At 51.7% G+C, this 23,450-nt stretch overlaps 1 protein-coding gene across 1 annotated transcript; it reads right to left on the reverse strand.

Moving 5' to 3' along the window:
• Positions 1–1,266: 1,266 nt before the first annotated feature.
• Positions 1,267–13,506, reverse strand: LOC129121053 (uncharacterized). Its single transcript, XM_077176690.1, has 18 exons — positions 13,373–13,506; positions 13,063–13,142; positions 12,932–12,986; positions 12,324–12,391; positions 12,222–12,249; positions 11,942–11,982; positions 11,778–11,863; positions 10,498–11,697; positions 10,243–10,410; positions 10,079–10,159; positions 5,335–5,385; positions 4,303–4,343; positions 4,163–4,204; positions 4,004–4,063; positions 3,876–3,919; positions 3,556–3,672; positions 2,281–2,373; positions 1,267–1,696 (listed from the first exon to the last, which is right to left on the reverse strand). The coding sequence occupies exons 9-18, from the start codon at positions 10,270–10,272 to the stop codon at positions 1,692–1,694; spliced, it is 564 nt and encodes a 187-aa protein (XP_077032805.1). The 5' UTR covers positions 10,273–10,410; positions 10,498–11,697; positions 11,778–11,863; positions 11,942–11,982; positions 12,222–12,249; positions 12,324–12,391; positions 12,932–12,986; positions 13,063–13,142; positions 13,373–13,506; the 3' UTR covers positions 1,267–1,691.
• Between the last annotated feature and the right edge of the window lie 9,944 nt (positions 13,507–23,450).

Raw genomic sequence — 23,450 nt, forward strand, 5'->3', positions numbered from 1 at the left:
ATTTTTTATTTTTTATTTTTAATTTATCTCTTTTTAAAGGTTTTTGGTTTTGTTTATTTAGTGCTGCCCAGACCAACTCAAGCTGGTGATTGTGGTGGTGTTTGAGGGTCTTGCATTACGGCACTACCTTTTCTGGAACTCTTACAGAACTTTACAGCATTTTACAGTTTTTATTTGGTTTTTCATTTATTTTAAATTAATTTTGTTTTTTTATTTTATTTAATTTTTATTTTTAATTTTTCTATTTTTAAAGCATTTTATTACATTTTATTTGGTGCTGCCCAAACCTGCTGTAGTGCATTTTTATACTTTGTAATACTTTGAAGTAGTTCTGTTTTGTATCCCCATATTTTTCCCAAATGGTTTATCCCAAACTGTACCCCCCTCCCTTTACCTGTGTTATCCCTCTCCCAGGATGAGATCATCCCCAAACCCCGACCCTGGCTCTCTGTCAATCACTCAGCCTCCCATCCCCTCCATGCAGAAGTTTCGGTCCAAGTCGTCCAGTGATCAGCCAGAGGCCAGGGGTCAGCCCCCCGAGCCTTGCCCCATACGCTGTCCTGTATGTCTATGCCCCAGCATCCATCCCTTAGGGTCACTTAATGGTTGGTAAAATGTTATCTACTTTGGGTTTCCACCACCCTTTATATGTGACCTTGGCACATCTCCCTGGGGCTCGTGGCAGGAGGCCCCTGAGGTGCAGGAGCTCCTTTGGGATCCTAATAAAACCTTGGATTAACCCCTGCTAAGAGTCAGCCCTTTATCTTCTACCGCTGTCTCTGGTGTCTCTTGTGCTGCACAGGGGCCCAGCCCAGGTGCCCTCAGTACCCTCGGGGCACAGAGAGTGTCTCCCCCCAGCCCAGGTGCCCTCAGCACCCTCGGAGCACACACAGAGAGTGTCTCCCCCCAGCCCAGGTGCCCTCAGCACCCTCGGGGCAAAGACAGTGTCTCCCCCCAGCCCAGGTGCCCTCAGCACCCTCGGGGCACACACAGAGAGTGTCTCCCCCCAGCCCAGGTGCCCTCAGCACCCTCAGGGCACAGACAGAGAGTGTCTCCCCCCAGCCCAGGTGCCCTCAGCACCCTCGGGGCACAGACAGTGTCTCCCCGCTCTCGGCCGTGTCGGGGCTGCCCCCCGGTGTCTGCCGACTCGGGACTGGCCCAGGGTTCCTGAGAGGCTCGCACAAACCCGCTCGGCCGCTGATTGTGGCGGTGTTTGAGGGTCCCCAGGACGAGGGAAGGGGAAGAGACGAGAATCTTGACTCCACCTTTCAGAAGGCTGAAATATTATTTTATGATCTCTATTACATTAAAAGAAAATGAGATAGTAGAACTATACTAAAAGAGCAAGGAGACATCAGAAAGCTGGAAAGGAATGAATAATAAAAACCTGGGACTGCTCACAGCCCCAACGCAGCTGGACCATGATTGGTCATCAAGTAGAAACTGCACAGGAGACCAATCCAAGATGCCCCTGTTGCTAAACCATCTCCAGCCCACACTCCACAGCCAACAGATTGTTACTGGTTCCATTTCTGTTCTGAGGCTTCTCAGGAGAAAAATCCCAGCAAAAGGATTTTCATCAAACATGTCAGTGCCAGGTGATGGCACAGGCAGCAGCGGCTGGCCGAGGTCACTGTGTCATCCCTGCCAGCCCAGGTGTCACAGCAAGGAGGAGAGAGTTCACCCTGTGCTCACCCTGTAATACAGAGCAATACAATACAACACACATATTAACACAAGATGATAACCTTTTTCTATTTTCTTTACATGTGGATTTATTGTTACAGGAAACCCAAAACAACAAAAGCACGCAAAAAACAACACTCATCTACAATTAACACCCCCTTCAGATGACACACGAAGTCACCATCCCTCTCATCACAACTGCTAAATTACACCCCAGCAATCACTGGTCCTTGGGAACGTGGTTCCCGGGAGCCTCAAAAAAATCCTCCTGCCTGACAAAAACCCCGGTCCCTGGACAGTCCGCGCCCAAACTTTGGTGATGAACGTCACCTCACAGACCGACCGGGACCGAGGAAAAAAAAACCAGCTGGGGGGGTGGGGGGGGGGAAAACCCAGCTGAGGATTTTTTATTCTAAATTTAAAAATGAGTTGAAAAACTTGAAAAGCAAAAGTCACACACACAAGGTTAAATCCAGTAATCCAGTCGGCATGTGCTGACACACGCAGAGATGAGCAGACGCAGACAGACACAGACATGTGCTCTCACACACGCTCACACGCTCTTCCCACTTACACACTCGCTGCGGCCCTTACTCGAGACACTGAAGAACGTGCTGCGACACATCTTCTGGCTGCGCTCCTTGACGTCAGTTGGTAGGTTCTGGGGAAATCGGTAGCCTCGGGGACCTGTGAGACGACAGGAAGCGGTCAACGAGTGGCTATCTGACAGCTAGGACTTGTCTCCACTCTGGACCAATAAGTTTTCTACCCAAAATCCCATAAAAGACAGACGAACAGTAAAGTTTTTATAACTGTTCTACCTAACTGTGACTATGTGCGCCGGCAGGGCAGCTCCAACCTTAAGTGGTACAATATAAGTACACACAACAATCTAAGTCGATGGATACAGTGCAAGTGTACATAGAGGGTAGGTACATACAGTATAAGCCAGCACAGGTACACACAACATAAAAGCCAGGACTTGAGATAACTCGCTGGAAGATGAATTCTTGAGTCCTATACCCTTGAGAAGATGGAACCCATAGAAGTACTGCAGTCACATGAGGAGGGTGCAAGACACTCCCTCTAGCAGTCCAAGAGAAGGGCATGGAAAAAAAGGCACTACCAAAGCTGGTAGTGAGAAGGAAGATGGATGAGAACATCTTCTCCCTTTGAGACATTCCTGTCTCAAAGAGTAAAAATGTAAAGATGCCAGAATAAGGGATATCCAGAAAGGAATGTGAGTAGAATATGGCCTATACGGCACAGAATAGTGCCGATAAAGCATCGAGACGTAACAAAGGCCTATGACGTGGAAGACAACGGACACAGACACGGACAATGTAACACAGACACGGGTGACATAACACGGAGACAAGTGGCAACTGCCTGGCACTGTCCCCTTAGGGACCCGAGATGCCTAGCGCAAGATGTGCCAGAGGCTGATGATGCCAAAGGAGAGGAAGCCCTATGACGATAGCACGTGATGATGAAATGTAACTCGTTAAAAGAAGTTAGTGCCAAAGCAGTTAAGAGGATGCTCGAGAGGCTCAGCAAGCCTAGAGAAGGAAGCCGACGGCCGGGTGACCGTGGCTGTAGCTCCGGACCTGAAGGCGAGCTCCTCGGGGGAAACATCCGTGACGATGTTGAGTCGAGGAAGGCGGATGATGCAAAGTACACAAAAATGTGGAGATGGGTCAGAACTGCCCTGCCCGGCAAAGGCCCTGGCGAGGCTGAGGGGAAACCCTCTCCCTTTACTTCCAGAGAGCCCACCCCACTACAGACCTCTCTGCTAAGCTGACAACTGATTGCCTCCTGTGATAGTAAAGGTTTTTCCCCTTCTCCCAACCACTGGCCCCGACACTTCACTTTTGGAAGATGAGAGGACAAAATCCATCCTCGGTCGGACGTGGATGTTGAAATGTGCTCTGTGTGTGCCTCGGTGCTGTCGTTTCCAACCTTTGGCTACGAGGCTCCTCAGGGTACCTAAGACAAAACAGAAAAGGTGACTATTGCCCTCAAAAACAGTAACCCCCAGGGCTCCTCCGCACCCCTGCCCCAGCTCACCTCAAATCTTGATTTGACTCCAGAGGGTACCCAGAAGATACCTGCAAAGAGAAAAGGTACATGCTTAGCATGCTGCTGTGTAACACTCACCTGTGAGTCAGCCTGCCTAAACACCGACTCACCTGCCCTCCTCTGTTCCTTGGCATGCCTAGGGCAGCGACAGCACCTGCAAAGAAACAAAGCAGAAAAGCATGCTGAGACACTGTGAAAACACAACCTCCCTAACCTGACAAGGATGCCACACTGATACCTTAAGCTGCACACACCTGGAATGGGCATGCTCGGCCAGGATAGATGGCAAGCGGACCACCTAGAATAAAAAAAAAAAAAAAGTGGAGATGCTTAGAGCTGCACCAGAAACTGAGATATCAGCAAAAACAACTGCTTCTGTACACTACTCAATGCTCACCTCGCCCACTCGGCCTTGACTGCTGCTCTCAGCCTTGACTTCCTAAAAAGAGAGACAAAGAAGACTGCTCTAACAGCCATCATTTATGCTCCCTCTGCAGAGACAAACAGTGATTGACCTGCCCGGGGGAATCCCCTCACCCGGGATGAGGGGCTCTGCCCTGGATTTTATCCTTCTGCACCTGAAAGAAAGTTAGGACAAAAGTCAAAGAGCTGCAGGATAACTTCAGAGCTCCAGATATCTTGTGCCCATCTACAAATCCCACCTAGAGTCCAACGACACCCCACATTACAAACATCGAGTCCCCGGGACTTCTCCTATTGCACCAGGCTATGCAGAAAGGCAGAGCAGCTCCGGCACAAATGTGTGCAGACACCCGTGACACAGGACAGGACGGGACAAACAACGGGGACACAACAGGAACAGAAATCTCTCGGTAAGGAAAATGACAGCAAGGACCGAGAGGATGCAAAATTAGAAGACCGAGGTGAAACTGATGGCGGGCTGATGAAGTTCAGAGAACCCTGGAGGAACAAGATGCTAACTGAATGATTTATTCCAAGAACTGCAAAGATGGATGCCCGAGAATCCTACGGTCAGAAGCCTCTACCTGTCCCCACATTCTTACAAGTCCTAATCCATCATAACAGAACCTTGCAGGGTGCAGCTCTCCGTACAGCTCAGAACAAGACCTGAAACGACATCTGGCCTGATGCTTCGAAGAAGAGTTGCCATTCTGATACCTGTCTGAGCTGCCGAGTTAAAAGTTCCATGGCATCGGTGCCAGGGCAAGGAACGCTGAGAGTACAGACACTAAGACTGGTGCCAAGGTTTCTGACCTTTGACCCCTCAAAGGGCTATGATAAGAGACATGAGATATCCAACAACACATAATACACAAAAGACAAGGGACACGATACACACCGGGACTGCTCTGCCCAGCGCACCTCAGCACTGGGATCAAAAGTGAGATTTTGCTTTTATGGGGCCTAAGGGGCCACTTCATGGACACTCCTCACCTCCAAAGCTACTCACTTCCAAAGAGGACTCAAACCCCCCCTCCCAGTAATTCCCAAACCAGCACCCTGCTTTCATCCCCCCTTGGGGTCGTGGCCCTCTACTTCTCTCTCAGACATCTGGGGATGCCGGTCTCAGGTGCAAAGAAAGGCCACCTCGTCAGCTGGGAAGGTCCTGCTGGCACCAGGCTGGTGTCTCTTAGACAGCTGTATTAAAGAAAACCAAACATCAATGCCTGATCACGGCACCACATTGGCCAAAACCCCACAAGTCTGCTACTCACTGTGCTCCTAAGAACGCTCAGCTGCTCGGGCCGCACGCTTTGGGCAGGCCCCGAGACTGAGGCCGTCGCCAGAGGGGACGCCTGGGTTCAGAGGTGATTTGGCACGGCTGAAACCTGAGCGGACCCTCGCTCCTCCCCCCTACTTCCCCGACTCACCACAACTCCTGGGCAGCTGCCGAAGGCCACCTGGATGGCACCTTTAAATAGAAAAGTTCAGGGCTTCATCACCAAGTCCTGTAATGCATCCACAGGGCTCACACATGCAGGGAACCCGGTGCATCGGCCGGTTGGTGACGGGGGCTTGGGATACTCTGAGTGGATTGCCTAAAGTGCACACACGAGAATGGAAGCTTAGAGCTGCACCAGAAATTGAGACCTAAGCAATAACAACTGCTTCTCTCCACTGCTCACCTTGACTGCTGATATCCACATTTACTTCCTAAAAAGAAAGACAAAGAACAGTGCTGTAACAGAGGCATCATTTACACTTCTGCTGCAGAGACAAACGGTGCCTCACCTGCGCGGGGGAAACCCCTCACCCGGGATGGGGCCCTGTGGTGGTTTGACGGGAAATGTGGTTTTTGGGATGCTTTGTTTTTGGCCAATGCATATTCAGACTTTAATATTGACATTTAACCTGGCTATTGGGACATTGGACACGCCTCTGAGAACACGGGGTTAAAAGCAGAGCTCTCCCCTGGGAGGGTCCTTTTGGGTTTCCGGCGGGAAAGAGTTCGGGTCTCTGCCCCGGCCCAGCTGCTGGCTGGGCAGGGAGAGGGGAAAAGCCATGTGGCCGGGAGAGGTAGGCCTGAGCCCGGGGGTGGAAGGGTGGAAGAGAGAGAGAGAGACACCGGGAGCCATCGGACAGCCCCCCCGAGAGACACAGACAGAGAGAGAGAGAAAGAGCCCCTGCCTGGGACTGTAACCTTGAAACTGGATAAACATGGGCCTGTGCCGGCAGCACGGCTGGGACGGAGATGAAGGGGGGGTGCAGCTGGCTGCTTGTAGCAGCTTTTCGGAGAATGAGAACTTTACAGATCATTGACCTCTCCTGGAAGATAGAGTGGAAGATGAGGAAGGAACGTGCAAGCCTGACAGAGGTCTGGGCGAGTGAGAAATAGTGGAAGAGTAGAGAAGAATCCTAGTGGGAAGAGTGGCTTTTGCTGGACTCTTTTTGTACAGCCATGGACAGACCCATGTTCCTTGTGACACAGAGACTGCATTCTAGGGGGAGGTAATGGCCACAGAACCAAGAGGGTTCAGTGTTGGTGCCCCTCGGCCCCAGGGGGTGAAAAAATATGGGGGGGACAGGTGGCCCAAAGGAGAGATTGTGGGGACAGGGGTCCCAAAGGAGAGACTTGTGCCTTTTTTGGATCGGGACAGAGCATCCTTAAAAAAGACAACCCTAGAAGCAGCTCTGGTCCATGTTCAGTGGTGAGAGCAGTGGACATGAAAAGGAAGAGGCCACAACGGCAGATGCACTCCAGGCAGTGCCACGAGTGACGCGGGAACACATGAGGCTTCAGCTGTGTTTCCAGGGGAAGCCCATGGTACAAGAAGGACTCCTCTCCTCTTGATGAACTGAGGATTGATTGTCTGAAGGGTGGTGCTGGACTAAGAGTTGGTGATTTGAGGAATAGATGTATTGTGTTAGGAATTTGGTGGGGGGGAGGAGGAAACGCATTTGTAAGGTTTTCATTTTCCCTGTGTGTGTGTTCCTTTTTATCTGTAGTTAATAAAGTTTTGTTTTCTTTCTTCTCTAAGTAGGAGCCTGCTTTGCTTATTCCTGGTCACATCTCCCAGCAGCTACCAGGGAGAGGGTATCTTCATGGGGGCACAGGCATTGTGCCAGTGTCAAACCATGACAGGCCCTGTGGCACAGATTTAATCCATCCGAATCTGAAAAAAAAGTTAGGACAAGACTCAAACTGTTGCAGGATAACTTAGGAGCTCCAGACGTCTTGTGTCCATCTACAAATCCCATCTAGAGTCCCACTACACCTCACATTACAAACTCCCAGGGACTTCTCCTAGGGCACCAGGCTATGCAGCAGGGCAGAGCAGCTCCAGCACAAATGTGTGTGCTGACACCCGTGACACGGGACAGGACGTGACAGACAGGGGGACACAACAGGAACAGAAATCTCCTGGCAAGCAAAGTGGCTGCAAGGACTGAGAGAATGCAAAAGGAGATGACCGAGGTGAGACAGATGGCAAACTGATGAGGCTCAGAGAACCCTGGAGGAAGATGCTGGCTGAAGGATTTATCCCAAGAACTGCAAAGAATCCTACGGTCAGAATCCTCTCCCTAACCTCGCATTCTTACAAAGCCTAATCCATTGAAATGGAGCATTGAGGAGCACGGCTGTCCGTGCAGCTCAGAACAAGACCTGAAAAGCCACCTGACTGGATGCTTCCAAAGAGAGATGCAATTCTGATGCCTGTCGGAGCTCCCGAGTCAAAGGTTCCATGGCATGGCTGCCAGGCTGAGGAACACTGAGATCACAGATTCTAAGAATGGCGCCAAGGTTTCTGACAGGCCCTTCACAGGGCTAAGATAAGAGACATGAGATACCCAAATATCACATAATACACAAAAGACAAGGGACACGATACACACCAGGACTGCTCTGCCCTGCGCACCTCAGCACTGGGATCAAAAGTGAGACTTTCCTTTTACGTGGCCTAAGGAGCCACATCTTGGCTACCCTCATCTCCAGAGCCAACTCAAACCCACCCCCCCCGCCAGGAGCCCCAACCCAGCACCCTGGTTTCATCCCCTCTGTGGGTTGTAGCCCTCGACTTATCTCTGGGACATCTGGCGATGCCAGTCCATGTCAGGTGCGAAGGAAGGCCGCCTCGCCAGCTGGGAAGGTCCTGCTGGCACCAGGCTGGTGTCTCTTAGACAGCTATATCAAAGGAAACCAAACATCAATGCCTGATTGTGGCACCACATTGGCCAAAACCCCACAAGTCTGCTACTCACCCTTCTCCTAAGAAGGCCCGACTCTTCGGGTCGCACGCTCCGGCTGCGCTCGGAGGCCGATGCCATCGTCGTGGGGTGCGCCTGGGTTAAGTGGACAGGAGGTGACGTGGCATTGCTGAAACCTGAGTGGACCCTCGCTCCTCCTCCCTACTTCCCTGACTGACCGCAACTCCTCGGCGGTTCCTGATGGCTGCCCGGAACGTGGGGCTCGCGAGAGCGGCAAACCCGGTCCGGCGGCCCGTTGGGGATGGGAGCTTGGCATGCTCCGAGCAGATGGCCTAAGGCACAAAAACGAGAATGGAGACTTAGACTTGCCCCAGGAATTGAGACCTCACCAACAAGAAAGGCTACTGCTCACCTTACCCTCTTGAACTTGACTGCTGAGATCCTGCTATACTTCCTAAAAATAAGGACAAAGAACAGCGCTGTAACAGGGCCACACTTGACACATCCCCTGCACAGACAAATGGTGACGGACCTGCTCAGGGGAACCCCCTCACCCAGGATGGGGTGCTCTGCCATGGATGCAATGCATCTGCACCTGCAAGAGAGTTAGAACATATGTCAAACACCTGCAGGATGACTCAAAAGCTGCAAACACCTTATATCAATCTAGGAACAGCATCCAGAGTCCAAGTACACCCCACATGAAAAATTTCAACTCCCCAGGGCTTGTCCTATTACACCAGGCTATGCAGCAGGGCAGAGCAGCTCCGGCACAAATATGTGCAGACACCTGTGACACAGGACAAACAATGGGCACACAACACAGACAGAAATCTCTTGGCAAAAAGGATAACTGCGAGCAACGAGAGCATGCCAAATGAGATGACTGAGGCGAGACTGATGGCAAGCTGATGTGGCTCAGAAAACACTGAAGGAACAAGATGCTAACTGAATGATTTATTCCAAGAACTGCAAAGATGGACGCCTGAGAATCCTACGCTCAGAAGCCTCTACCTCCTCACATTGTTTCAAGCCCTAATCTGCCATAATGGATCCTGGCAGGGCATAGCTGTCCGTACAGCTCAGAACAAGACCTGAAAAGACATCTGACTGGATGCTTCCAAAGAGAGATGCAATTCTGATACATGTCTGAGCTCCCCAGGCAAAGGTTGTATGGCATGGGTGCGGGGCCAAGAAATGCAGAGATCACAGAGGATAAGAACAATGCCAAGGTTTCTGACAGGCCCCTCAAAGGGCTAAGGTAAGAGACATGAGATACCCAAACAACACATAATGCACAATAGACAAGGGACACGATACACACCGGGACTGCTCTGCCCAGCGCACCTCAGCACTGGGATCAAAAGTGAGACTTGGCTTTTATGGGGCCTAAGGGGCCACTTCATGGACACTCCTCACCTCCAAAGAGGACTCAAACCCCCCCTCCCAGTAATTCCCAAACCAGCACCCTGCTTTCATCCCCCCTTGGGGTCGTGGCCCTCTACTTCTCTCTCAGACATCTGGGGATGCCGGTCTCAGGTGCAAAGAAAGGCCACCTCGCCAGCTGGGAAGCTCCTGCTGGCACCGGGCCGTTGTCTCTTAGACAGCTGTATTAAAGAAAACCAAACATCAGTGCCTGATCGTGGCACCAAATCGGCCAAAACCCCACAAGTCTGCTCCTCACCGTGCTCCTAAGAACGCTCAGCTGCTCGGGCCGCACGCTTCGGGCACACTCAGAGACCGAGGCCGTTGCCACAGGGGGTGCCTGGGTTCAGAGGAGATGAGGTGATTTGGCACGGCTGAAACCTGAGTGGACCCTCGCTCCTCCCCACTACTTCCCCGACTCACTGCAACTCCTGGGCAGGTGCCAGAGGTCATCTGGATGGCACCTTTAAATAGAAAAGTTCAGGGCTTCATCACCAAGTCCTGTAATGCATCCACAGGGCTCACATTTGCAGGAAACCCGGAGCATCGGCTGGCTGGTGACAGGGGCTTGGCATACTCTGAGTGGATTGCCTAAAGCGCACACACGAGAATGGAAGCTTAGAGCTGCACCAGAAATTGAGACCTGAGCAATAACAACTACTTCTCTCCACTGCTCACCTTGACTGCTGGTATCCACATTTACTTCCTAAAAAGAAAGACAAAGAACAGCGCTGTAACAGAGGCATCATTTACACTTCTGCTGCAGAGACAAACGGTGCCTCACCTGCACGGGGGAAACCCCTCACCCGGGATGGGGCCCTCTGGCACACATTTAATCCATCTGAATCTGAAAAAAAAGTTAGGACAAAACTCAAACTGTTGCAGGATAATTTAAGAGCTCCAGATATCTTGTGTCCATCTACACATCCCACCTAGAGTCCAACTACACCCCACATTACAAACGCCATGTCCCTGGGACTTCTCCTAGGGCACCAGGCTATGCAGCAGGGCAGAGCAGCTCCGGCACAAATGTGTGCACACACCCGTGACACAGGACAGACAGGACATGACAGACAGGGGGGACACAACAGGAACAGAAATCTCCTGGCAAGGAAAATGGCTGCATGGACTGAGAGAATGCAAAAGGAGATGACCGAAGTGAGACAGATGGCAAACTGATGAGGCTCAGTGAACCCTGGAGGAAGATGCTGGCTGAAGGATTTATTCCATGAACTGCAAAGAATCCTACGGTCAGAATCCTCTCCCTAACCTCGCATTCTTACAAAGCCTAATCCGTTGAAATGGAGCACTGAGGAGCACGGCTGTCCGTGCAGCTCAGAACAAGACCTGACAAGCCACCTGACTGGATGCTTCCAAAGAGAGATGCAATTCTGATGCCTGTCTGAGCTCCCGAGTCAAAAGTTCAATGGCCTGGGTACCAGGCCAAGGAATGCAGAGATTACAGATGCTAACAATGATGCCAGGGTTTCTGCTAGGGTCCTCAAAGGCCTTAGGTAAAGGACATGACACATCCAACCACACAGAACACACAATAGACAAATGACACAGTACACACCGGCACTGCTCTGCCCTGCTCACCTCAGCACTGTGATCAAAAGTGAGACTTTGCTTTTATTTCCCCCCAGGCCTAAGGGGCCGCTTCGTGCACACCCCCATCTCCAAAGCGGACTCAAAAACCCCTCCCGGTGGGTCCCTGCCCTGCGCCCTGGTTTCATCCCCTCTGTGGGTCGTAGCCCTCTACTTATCTCTCAGACATCTGGGGATGCCGGTCTGTGTCAGGTGCAAGGGAAGGCTGCCTCGACAGCTGGGAAGGTCCTGCTGGCACTCTTGTTAAACAACTTCCTGTTGTTTCTTCGTCTGCTCCAATAAAGAAAACAAAATATCAATGCATAACCTCAGCAGCACATTGGCCAAAACCCAACAATTCTGCCACTCACTCTTATCCCAAGAACGCCCGGCTCCTGGGGCCGCACGCTTCAGCCACACTCGGAGGCTGACGCCATCGTCGTGGGGCACGCCTGGGCTAAGAGGAGACGAGGGGATGTGGCGCTGCTGAAACCTGAGCGGAGCCTCGCTCCTCCTCCCTACTTCCCTGACTCACCGCAACTCCTCGGCCATTGCTGAAGGCTACCCTGGTGACACCTTTAAACAGAAAAGGCAGAGGCTTCATCGCCGAGTCCCGGGATTCTTCCCCAGGGCTCGGGAGAGCGGCAAACCCAGCGCGTCGGCCGGTTGGTGACTGGGGCTTGGCGTACTCCAAGTGGATTGCCTAAAGCGCAGAAACAGGAACGGATGCTTAGAGCTGCACCGCAAAGAGAGACTGGAGCAATAACAACTAACTGCTTCTGTACGCTACTCAATGCTCACCTTGCCCATCTCACCTTGACTGCTGATGTCCAGCTTTACTTCCTAAAAAGAAAAAGAACAGAGCTGTAACAGAGTCACACTTGACACTCTCCCTGCAGAGACAAACGGTGACTGACCTGCTCGGGGGAACCTCCTCACTCGGGATGGGTGGATGGATTTTGCCCTGGATTTTATCCTTCTGCGTCTGAAAGAAAGCGAGGACAAACGTCAAAGGGCTGCAGGATATCTTCACAGCTCCAAACATCTTCTGTCTATCTAGGAATATCATCTAGAGTCCGGCCACACCCCACAAACTGCGTGTCCCTGAGCATTGTCCTGTTGCAGCAGCCTCTGCGGCAGGGCAGAGCAGCTCCGGCACAAACACATGCAGACACCCGTGACACAGAACGTGACAAACGGGGGGACGTTAAACACGACACATTATGCTTGTGGTGAGGGCCTCGAGGGGAAAAGGCAAAAGGGACCCCAAAGACACAGTAGGTAACACGGTACACCTGACAACACGACACGGACCGGAACTGCTCTGCCCTGCCCGCCTGCACGCTGCCATCAAATGTGGAGTCTCTCCCTTTAGCTGTCCTAAGAGGCCCCTTGGAGAAGATTGCTTTTCCCTCTGCTAATTTTTCAATCTGTCCCAGGAACTCCCAACCCGCTGCTCTCCCATCTCCAGGCCGTGACCCAGACTTATCTTTTGGATGATGGGCGATGTGAATCCACGTTGCACCTGAAATGAGTCTGCCTCGGAGGGCCCTGCGATCACCTGTTAGCCTCTCGGTCAGCTACAATAAAGAAAACCAAAACCAACGTATGAGTTCAGAGTTATGTGGGCCAAATCCCAGCAAGTCAGCTACTTGCCCTCTCCTGAGTGTGCCTGGCTCCTTCAGGCTCCACCTTCATCCTGATTCCAAGGCTGTGGGCATTATTATCAGTGGCACCTGGGTTAGAGAAAGGCCAAGTTAAATGGCATTCCTGTGAGTGCAGTGGATGACCTTGTGTGAGGAAGACATGGGAATGCCTCCGCTACGCTTCTGAAAAGCCCTGTGTGGGCGGGCCCTCAAATAAACACCCTTTCTCACCCTGCTGCCTGCAAACCCCCCTGCCCCCCAATAACTCCTAACTGGACACCTGCTCACCCTCCCTCTCCCAGTCACAACCCTCAACTCACCTGAAGCCTCCATCTCAAACATCATTTTTGACACTGGGCAGATGCCTGCTGTGACATGATCAATCTGCTGAAAGAAGTGCTGTGCTTGACACAACCTGGGATCTCTGGAAGCTGTGCACCTCCTAAAAACAATAAAAACACAAAACAAGAACAAAACCAGAAATTGCAAATGCGCTTTACCACCCCTAAACACAAAACCCAAAATCGTCAACTAAAATACTCCCTGTATTCCATGCCATTTTCTTCACAGGATCTCCCAAGCCTCTATTCCTTTAGATGCCCAGAAACACCTGCTGAAAGCAAGCTGAGATAAGCTGAAAGAGGCTCTTCACTGAAATGACAGGAGAGCCCTTACCCCCACACATCCCAGAGAGGGAATGAAACCCCTCAGCAAAGGCTGGGGTTAATATACCCCGATGGTGCCCGCCTCCCATTCCCATGATGCCTGAGAAAAGGGAGAGGGCTAATCCCACCAAATATAAAAGCCCTCAGAGCAGCTGCAGCTGTTTGGCTCCTCTGACTCAAATTCAAAGGGGGTAAAGGCCTTGTTATAGAAGAAAGCTCTTCAGAAAAATAACGGAGCTTTCTCTTTTGACACAACTACTTGGAGCAGAACAACAGAAAAATGGTAAGACATAAAGCATTGTGTTTAGGTAGCATACGATAAATTGGGTAATTTGCTGTTAACTTACATAATTATTCTGTGTTTAACAAAAGCCATCTAATAAATTAACACCCAAAACTCCAGCAGCCCAGCTGGCCCTACCAAATCTCTCTGTTGATACATACAGTAAACAAAAAACCAAAATCCCAGGAATACCTATCAGAAGTCTAGGAAAGAAACCTCTTGAAATTATTCCTACCTCAAATACAAACCAACCCGTCCAGAAAGTGAGCTTCACTCAAAAAACCTATTTACACAGAGTTAATAAGACCAAGAAATAAAACAAGACACCATATACCACCAACGAATACAACAGCGAGGGAAAAAACCCACGTTTCTTTCTTTTTTTTATTTCAACTAACTTCCTTTATTCGCTTGAACCAAAGATTTTGCCAGGGCTGTAACAACAACCATTTGTTTTTCTTCTTCTCCTTCTGAAATGTCCCTTCTCCTTCCCAAATTCCTTACAACTTCTGAGTTTCAATCCAAGCCAAAAGCAAAATTCGTGCACTTGTGAGTCCGGTGCTCCTGTCAGATTCTCTGTCTCCCTCCACATCTTCTTACACTTTCAGTCTGAACGCTGTCCTGCCCTGATGAGTTTGACAGAAGAATTGGCACATGTTAAGAGAGCATTTCCCTCCCTCCCTCCCCAGAGCTGGTTTCCTTAGCGCATTTCAATCGATCCCAAGCCCGCAATGATGCGCGCTCTGCCGGAAAGGGGAAACACGTGCTAGTGAACAGCAGCTCAGAAACAATTCTTTTCTAATGTTACCTGCTCTACTTGACTGCTCACTAACACAAGTCTAATTTTACCATTGCAGAGAGAATGCTGTAGGAAAATGTCTGATGAGCAGCCACAAAGGCCTCACTCCCTGCTACACAGCCTGCAACAACCTCGGCAGAGCGGAGCAGCCAAATCACCGCACTCTCCTTGCCGTGGGCAAGGGTAGAAGATTACTGGGGGAGGCACATAAAAAGAAGGGAAACGCTCCTATAAATGCACAGCCATTTGCTTTCAGAAGCCCAGAGTTCAGGATCTTCTCTAGGAAGCCAGACGTGACATGATATTTCTAAGATTTTCTTCTTCATCAAAGGAAATGTCCGTACATACACACTCTTACAAACGTACCTACGGTTCTGGGGTTTTTTTTCTTCTGAAGCTCCAAGAATGATTTCCCATCTTGAGTCATTCAGAAGAAACGGCCCCTGTGACTCAGGTCAGAAGGGCGCCTGCGTTTTTGATCACGACAGCTTTTGGGTTTACCCTGTGAGCAGGAGCAGCAAGAGCTGAGGCTCAGCAGAGGCTGACCCCGGCCAGCCCCTTCCTCCCTTCCCCGTGTCACAAGGACTTCCAGGCAGAAGGATGCAAAGCAGGTTTGTGTCTTTTCTCTTCAGTGCCAATAGGTAAAAGATGTAGGCTTTGAAATAAGTAATGACCCTCTCTTGGAACTCTCCCAAGGACAGTTTGAAAGCAAAGACAGAAGATTGCTGCTAAATCCATATGGGATAAGGATGAGAGCAGCAAGGAGGGCAGGTGTGTGTCCCCCCCCCCGAGGGTGCACCCAGAGCCCCGGGCAGGGACGGAGTCACTGACTGCTCTCTGGGGACGAGACCCTCCCTGCAGGTGACACCGGCTTGTCCTCTCCCTGTGGCACAGGGACCTCCAGGCTCTAGGACCAGCCTCATTTTGTCAGCATCCAGGTGCTGTGCTAGAGCCAGAGGGGTCAAGGCTTTCCAGAACCATAGGATCCTTGTGGTTGGAAAAGCCTTCTAAGGACATCGAGCCCAGCTGCTGCCCCCCCAAATCAGGTCCCTAAACACCACATCTTGACATCCTTGACATGTCTCCAGGCATGGGGACTTTCCCTGGGCTCCTACGCCTCAGCACCCTTTCAGTGAAGAAATTTTCCCTCCAATCCAATCTAAGCCTTCCCTGCTGCAAGTTGAGGCCATTTCCTTTTGCCGTGTCACTTCTTACCTGGGAGATCTCAGTGCTTCAACCTTACCTGCTCCTTCCCTAGGCGGTCTCTGGCTTGGCTGGAGGAGAGGAGAAACACTCCCACTACAGGAATGGCAGCTCAGGAGGTCCCACACCAAGGCCGGGGGAGCAGCCGTCCTCACCAGAGCTCGCACGTCCCTTCTTCTCAGAGATTGGCTCTGCTTTTCCTCCCGCGCAGATCTCTGCTGAGTGCTTCACAGTTGCCTGTTTGGAGGAGGGGGGGAAAAGAGGTTAGCCAAGTTTTTTATCCAGACTTACCTGATGGCTTTGCCTCCTCCTGACTTCCTTCTGCTAAGAAAACAGCTGCCTTTGGACTTCTAGGGGCAACTTGCACGTCATGCCTGAAAAGGAACTACAGCCAAGAAGACAGATAATTGCAGCTTCTCCATGCCCACTGCCTGCAGAGCCGGCAGGCACCAGGCCAGCTCTGCTCCTCCTTCAAGTTGTTCCCAAAGCTGCTGGAAGAACTGAAGGCTACTTTGGCCTTCCATTGCTCTGCTTGTCCCGAGAAAGAGCTTTGAGTGTTGTTACTCCTCCAGAAAGGAAGGGCCTTTCTGTCTCACACGCTCGGTGACACAAGGCTACGCCAAGCTGCAGCAGCCTCTGCTCCAGGTGGGAAGGGCTTCCTTCCTCCTCTGGCACCTGGCTGGCACAGGGCACAGGTTGCTCAGAGGTGCTGGGGCTGCCCCATCGCTGCAAGTGTTCAAGGCCCGTCGGTGCTCTGGGATGAGGCTCTGAGCAAGCTGCTCTATGGAAGCACGTCCCTGCCCACGGCGGCAGCAGCCTTGGAATGAGGTGATCTTTAGAGCCCCTTCCAACCAGAATTATTCCATGAGTCTGTGAACTGAAAAAAGCGGGGAAAGAAATCTGTAAAGGTCACTAAATGCATCCAAGCACATCCCCATGGATCCAATCCTCAGCAGCCCATGCAAGGCAAGGTCAGAGCTCTCTGCCCACCGAGGACACGGCAACCAGCAGGGACCTTTCTCCCACTCTCCAGCACGGACCTGCGAAGCCAGAGAGAAGTTTACAGACACCGGGAGGCAGCGGGACGGGGCGGGGCGGGCGGTCTTACCTTGCAAAGTTGGCGGCACAGAGGGCGGGCAGCGCCGCTGCCCCACCGGGATTTTCCGGCCCGCCGTCGCTTCCGTCGCCTGGAGAGGCGCGTGCGCGGGCTCGGGGGGGTGCAGCCCCGTTCCGATGGCGTTCGCCCGCCCCCGCTCGCTGCCCCCGGCCCGCGGAGCGCTGCGACCGCGCCTCCGCCGCCCGCCGAAAGCGGCCCCGCCGGGCCGCCCCCCTCCCCGGCCATTCTTCTCAGCCATCGTGTCCCTTTTGCACTCCTGAACGTCTTTCACCCCTCCCGGCCATTTACCGAGCCCGCTCCGCCCGCCGCTCGCTCCCGCCCCTCGCCCTTGCCTCGCTCGGCAGCCGCGCCCTTGCCCCGCCCCCGGCAGCCAGCGGTAAGGGGCAGGGCGCTGGCTTGGGGGGCTGCAGTACCGCGCTCTGGCCACAGGGCAGCAGACTCCCGGGTCCGCGATTTTCCCGCCCTTTTGGCCACCATTTTGAGAATGTCAAACAAACTCCTCGACATTGGCGACGCGCCACTCCCAACATGGCAGGCGAGAGAGAACACCCCCCCCCCCCCCCCCCTCGGCCGAGAGAGGCGGTTATTCAGATGCCGGTCAGGAACCCGCCGAAATACGCCCGCCCAAGGCGCCGCTGTGCCCACAGCCCGTGTCGGGTACACCTGAAACGCAAGAGAAAATCCCACCAGGGCCGCGCCGGCGTTGGTGTTCCGTGCAGGCAGTCCATAAAGACAGATCGGGGTCCTCCGTTTTCCCGCCCTTTTGGCCGCCATTTTCAGAAGGTCAAACAAACTCCGCCACGCGCCACGCCCAAGAGGGCTGCCTGGCGGCGGCGGGCTGCAGTACCGCGCTCTGCCCACAAGGCGGCAGCACTGCCGCCCACCCCAGCCGGGGGCGCCACGCGCCTTGGGGCTGCGGGCGGCCAAGGCGGCAAAAAAGAACAGGGGCGATCCCCCCCAAAAAACTCCTCTAAAAATAAATGCCAAAAACCTGCCTCTTACCCAACAAGAACCAAATAAGCTCCCTTTCTTTCAAGCCTTCTGTAAATAAATTTTATATTTCTAGTTTTCCTAGTTCTATTCACACGTATATTTATACCGGACATTGCTGTGTTACGTCATTTATACAATCTATTATGTCTATTCCTATTATCTGTATTTATTCATATTTTGTGGTTTTATCAATATCATTATATATTGATTGTATATTTCTATACTTCGATTTAGATTTCTATCATACTTTTATTATTCCAAAAGAAAATCCCATCTCTAACCAAACAAATACCAAAAAACCCTTCTTTTAAACTATATTGAAATATTTTTATATTTATAGTTTGCATAATTATATTCACATTTATATTCACAGTTTATACTGATGCATTCTATTCATAATTACATATCACATATATATTATTCACATCATATAGATAAATTATTATTTTTATCATGTACCATATCTACTGCTACAACTTATTTTTTCTAATATTTTCAATTTTTATATCAAGCTTGATGTATTCATGAGATATTTTTACAATTAGATTTCTACCTTCCTATTATTTGTATTTGTAGTTTTTATAATAAAACCCCTGCTTTTGGCAAATAAAAACCAAAACCATCCTTTCTTTTAAACTACTTTTAATAATATTGTTGTATTTATATTTACCATATCTATAATGTTTTATATATTATATCATAGTGATGTACTATATTTATAACTATTTTATAGGTACTTCCTATAATATATTATAGGAAGATATATACAGTATCACTTGTATTACGTGTTGTATGGATTTACGTCACTTTATATTTACAATCGTTTAATAATTTTATATCTATATCTGCATAGATTCGGAATACATTTCTATATTTAAAATTTCCTTTGAGTTGTGTTTATATTTATCATCTCTATTGATATATCTATAAACACACACAATACGCTTTTAAAAAATACAATATCTTATTGGAATATATCACGACTTATGTTACCTGTTAAATTTTAAATATAGATCGAATAGATCAAAATAAAAGTTTATTCCCATTCCTACACACCTACTTGTTTTGTTTAAATATAGCTATCTTTAGAATTTCACGTTTAAAATCCAATTCCTAAATACAAGGACCAAACAAACAGCATCGAATTCCCACCAATGTCTTCCAAAACCATCAAGATACCTCCACCAGCCAAACAACTGCCAGCGAAAAAAACACACAACACTCTTTTCACTAACAGTTCTCATCACATCAGAAACATGGAACCAAACGAAAAGAAAACCCTTGAGAAACACACGCAGCAAATCACAAAAACCACTAAAAAAACCCAAACCAACTCACTCAACTCCGAACAGTGCCACTGACCCTGAACGTTATTAAAAAAAAATAACCAAAATTCTACATCTACACTAACTCAAAGAATAAGCAATACTCTGTCAAAAGAACTTTAGAAAGCAAACTAATGAACGAAATAGAAAAAAAAAAAAAAAAACTCAACCACTAAAAAATAAGAAAATAACTACCCAAATTTAAAAAACTACTTAAAAAGACCCACCATATAAATACCCACGTTCCCAAAAATAAAACTGATCAACAACCACCAAATACGTCAAAGGACAAAAAAAAAAAGGAAAAAAAAAAAAAAGAAAAGAAAACACTTTTGTAAAAAAAAAATCCCCCAAACCAAATCAACTTTAATTTACAACAAAAAATTATTCCCAACTGCAGAATAAACGCATAGAGCCTCATTCTGTCAAAATAAAAATAGCACCCAGAAATAAACACAAAGCCGAAAGAGAAACGTAACCATTCACAAGATCTCCCAAATGATCCGTAACAATAAAACGTACACTACAATCAAACAACCAAATAAATAAAAGCCCTGGAAGACGAGAAACACGAACGCAATTAGAGAGATTTTAAAAACCCCGCTGCTATTAACGACACGACGCCACCTCGAACCCACCGAAACAAACGCTACACGCCCACGCTAATAAAAGCCACGGCGACAGAATTAAAATCCGAGCCGCTGCTTCACGCAACGACCCGTAGAAACCATTGCACGCCTTTAAAAACAGAATAGCCCGGCAGAAAAAATATCCGACTGCAGAACTCGATTCAAACCAAACCTTTATCGTCACCACCCGAACCGAGAACCGTACCGGTCAGGAAGAACGCCATAGCCCTTAGCGCACACCCGCTGCGACCAGAACAAACCCGTGCGATGGATCCCTACAAAGCCACCTCCGAACCACGACACCCCAGAACTTGCGGCAGCCCAACCCCGCGCTGCCGGCCCCGGACGGAGCGCGGCTCCCGGCGGCAAAGCGGCTCCTCCGGCGGCTGCTCCGGCGCGCAGGGGCGGCGCCGCCCCGGAGACCCCCCCGCCCCCGCCCGCTCCCCCTGCCCGGGGGGCCCCGGCGGCGCCCGAGCCCCGCGCCCGGAGCGGACAGAGCGGCCGGCACCGGCCGGGCCGGCGCAGCAGCGCCCGCGCCGCCTCTGCCGCCCTTGGCCGGCCCGGCGCCAGCTGCCCTCGGCTCCGCACGGCGGCTCGCACCGGCAAAGCGGCTCCGCCGCTGCCGCGCCAAATTCCCCCGTGCGCCTCGGCACCCGCCCGGCCCGGGCCGGCAGCGCTCCCGAGCGGCAACGCTCCGGCCCGGGCCGCGGCCACAAGAAGCGCCCTCAAATGCAGCGGCACAGCCCGACTGCAGCCCTGCAAACGCTGCCAGAGCTGCGGCTTCCCGCAACTCAACCCCGAAACTGACGCCGCGGGCGGCGCTCACCTCGCTTCAACAAGGGCAAAGAAATGGGTTCTCCCCTTCAAGTTCATCCCCTAGGAGCGCAGAAAAGAAGGGGCTTTCCTCCAATGAAATCCTGCAAGCCATGTGCAAAGGGGGATTTTGACCTCCATTCAAACCCTTGCAAAGGAGGGACACCAGCGCTGTCCCCTCCATTTAAACCTTAGGATGATGAAAATGGGCTGGCTGCCTTCAAATCAAACCCATCCGATGACAACAATATTTTGCCCATTCCAGTTCAAATCGAACGCAGGGATTCCCTGTCACCCCTGGGATACCCCTAACAGCCGGGAAAAGGCAGGTTTTCCTTCAATCAACACCCTTCGAACCGCAGGCGAAGGCGGATCCCTCCCAGTTCAAACACAGACAATATTAGGAGAGTAGCTGCTTGCCTCTCCTTCATTTCTTTTGTCTTGACAAGCTCCGTTTTTGTTCCTGGGAAACCGGGGAGGGGGAACTTCCAAGATGAAATTGAAAAGGGAAAGGACCAAAGTCCCCGCTCCAAATCCACACGCGCTCACCCGTTCGGCTGCTGCTTCCCGGCACAAAGATTCGCCCCTCGGCACCTCCTTGAAGCGATGCTCCGCGGATCCAAGCGCGTATCCAGGTGTTCGCCCAGACGCTGCCAGAAGCTCTCGCAGTCCTTCCATGAGACAGCCCCGGGAGCCCCCCCATGAACCCCTCTACTCAGCAGCTCCATGCAAAAGGCAGCTGGGGCAAAGCCTCCCCCTAAAACAGCCTCGCCCCCCCCCCCCCCCCCCCCGGCAGGAGCCGGCCCCTCATCATCCTCACAGCTCACACCTGGCGCTGCTCCGAGCCCCCCATCATCCTCACAGCTCACACCTGGCGCTGATGCCACTCTCCAACAGCGCCTCTCCCCGTCCAGCACACAGCCCGCTTCTCACAGACACAGAGCCAACAGAAATCTGCTCCGGGTGCTGGCTGTTCTTAGTCCGTCTGCTTCCACAATTCAGACACGGACGTGCGCTGATGGCACTGAGGGAAAGCTTTCCAGTGCACAAAACTGTCATTCTGGTAGCACGCTTTGAGACGCCTTCAGAAAAAGCAGAATCAGCGCCGCCTCCTAAGAGCCCTGCTGAGGAACCCCGCCCTCCTTGGGACACCCAATGCAGCAGAGCTCGAAAAACGAGGGCAAAAGTCAAGCTTGGAGTGGAAAAAGACAATATAAATACAGCAGCCGTTCAAAAAAGCCTTCACACAGCAATAGTGGGACCCGGTCACATTTCTTCTTTCCTTGCTCTCTGGAATGACATCAATACGAAGTAAAAAACCCACACGAAACACAAGGCAGAGCTGGGATTTGACACGTCTTCCTTTTGGCTCTCGGGATGACAAGCGCCTCTTCCGGGACTGCGACACGCTTTGGGCGCTGGCAGAAAACGGAGGCAAAAGGTGCCAGAGAGCCCTTTCTATCGCCTTCAGCCCCTGCAGCTGTTCTGAGGGTTCCAGGGCACAGCTCGGTCCGTTCCTAGATCAAAACCTCACGGCAATATCTTCAGAACTACTACCCATCTCCAGTCGGAGCTTCCTACATTCCTGTAAACAAATGAGTGCAGAGAGAGGGTTTCTCCCCAGCTGAGTTTAGAGACCAATTCCTATTCTTTAGCAATACCTAGAAAACCGAATGCCTTGCCAGGTTTTAGCATCCTACACCCACTCACCCCTCCCTGTGCATTTGGTGGCAGCTTTGGGTCCCTCTGGGGGACGGCACCCAGCGTGACCCCCGCCCCTCGCCCGCCCCCCACCTGCTCCTGCACCGCAGTGGGGCTCCCTCTCCTGGGCACCTTGGGGTGCCCCCAACGGCATCAGAGCCCCGAGTCTGCACCCCCCCTTTTCCTGACCCCCAAAGAAGGCTCAGAACGAGTCCGACTGCCCTGGACAGCAGCGCAGCGCTTCCCCCAAGCCCTTCCCACACGTGCATGGCCCCAGCAAGGGATTCTGCTGCAACAAGAAAGGGGGGGCAGCCCCCAGAAGGCTTGAGGTTCCTGCCCAGCCTCGCTGTCACGGGCCAGGGGCAGCGAGAGAGGGAGCGGCACAGACGGCGGGGACGGCCCGGCACGGAGCGGGGGCCGCTCTCAGCGCGATGCCGGCAAAGCCGCAGCTCCGGCGCTGTCGGCCGCGCTGCTTGAGCGGCACGGGGGGATCCGCCGAGAGCCTCCGGCCCCGCGCGGGGACTCCCGCAAGGGCCCAGGGGCGCCGGGCTCCGGCCCTCGGGGCTTTATTCTCCGGCAGCCCGAGCCCCGCGGCTGCGGGGCAAAGAAGGAAAGGGGGCACGGGAAGAGAGGAGCGAGAGCAGGGCATGACAAAGGGCGGCGAGGGAGCTCGGGCTGTGCAGGAAGGCGGGACGGGAAGGGAAAGCCCGGGACGGGGGTACAGGGAGGTTGGGCAGAGGAAGGAGAGAGGGGGAACAGAAAGGAGTAGCGGGCTAGGGACAGGACAGGAAGGAGCCGGGTTTGCGGGGGGAGAAGGAATGGGGGAAAGGGAGCGAGAGAAGGCGAATACGGGGAGAAGGAAGGAGGGCT

The sequence above is a fragment of the Agelaius phoeniceus genome, chromosome 4, assembly GCF_051311805.1.
Source record: "Agelaius phoeniceus isolate bAgePho1 chromosome 4, bAgePho1.hap1, whole genome shotgun sequence".
NCBI classification, from domain to species: domain Eukaryota; kingdom Metazoa; phylum Chordata; class Aves; order Passeriformes; family Icteridae; genus Agelaius; species Agelaius phoeniceus.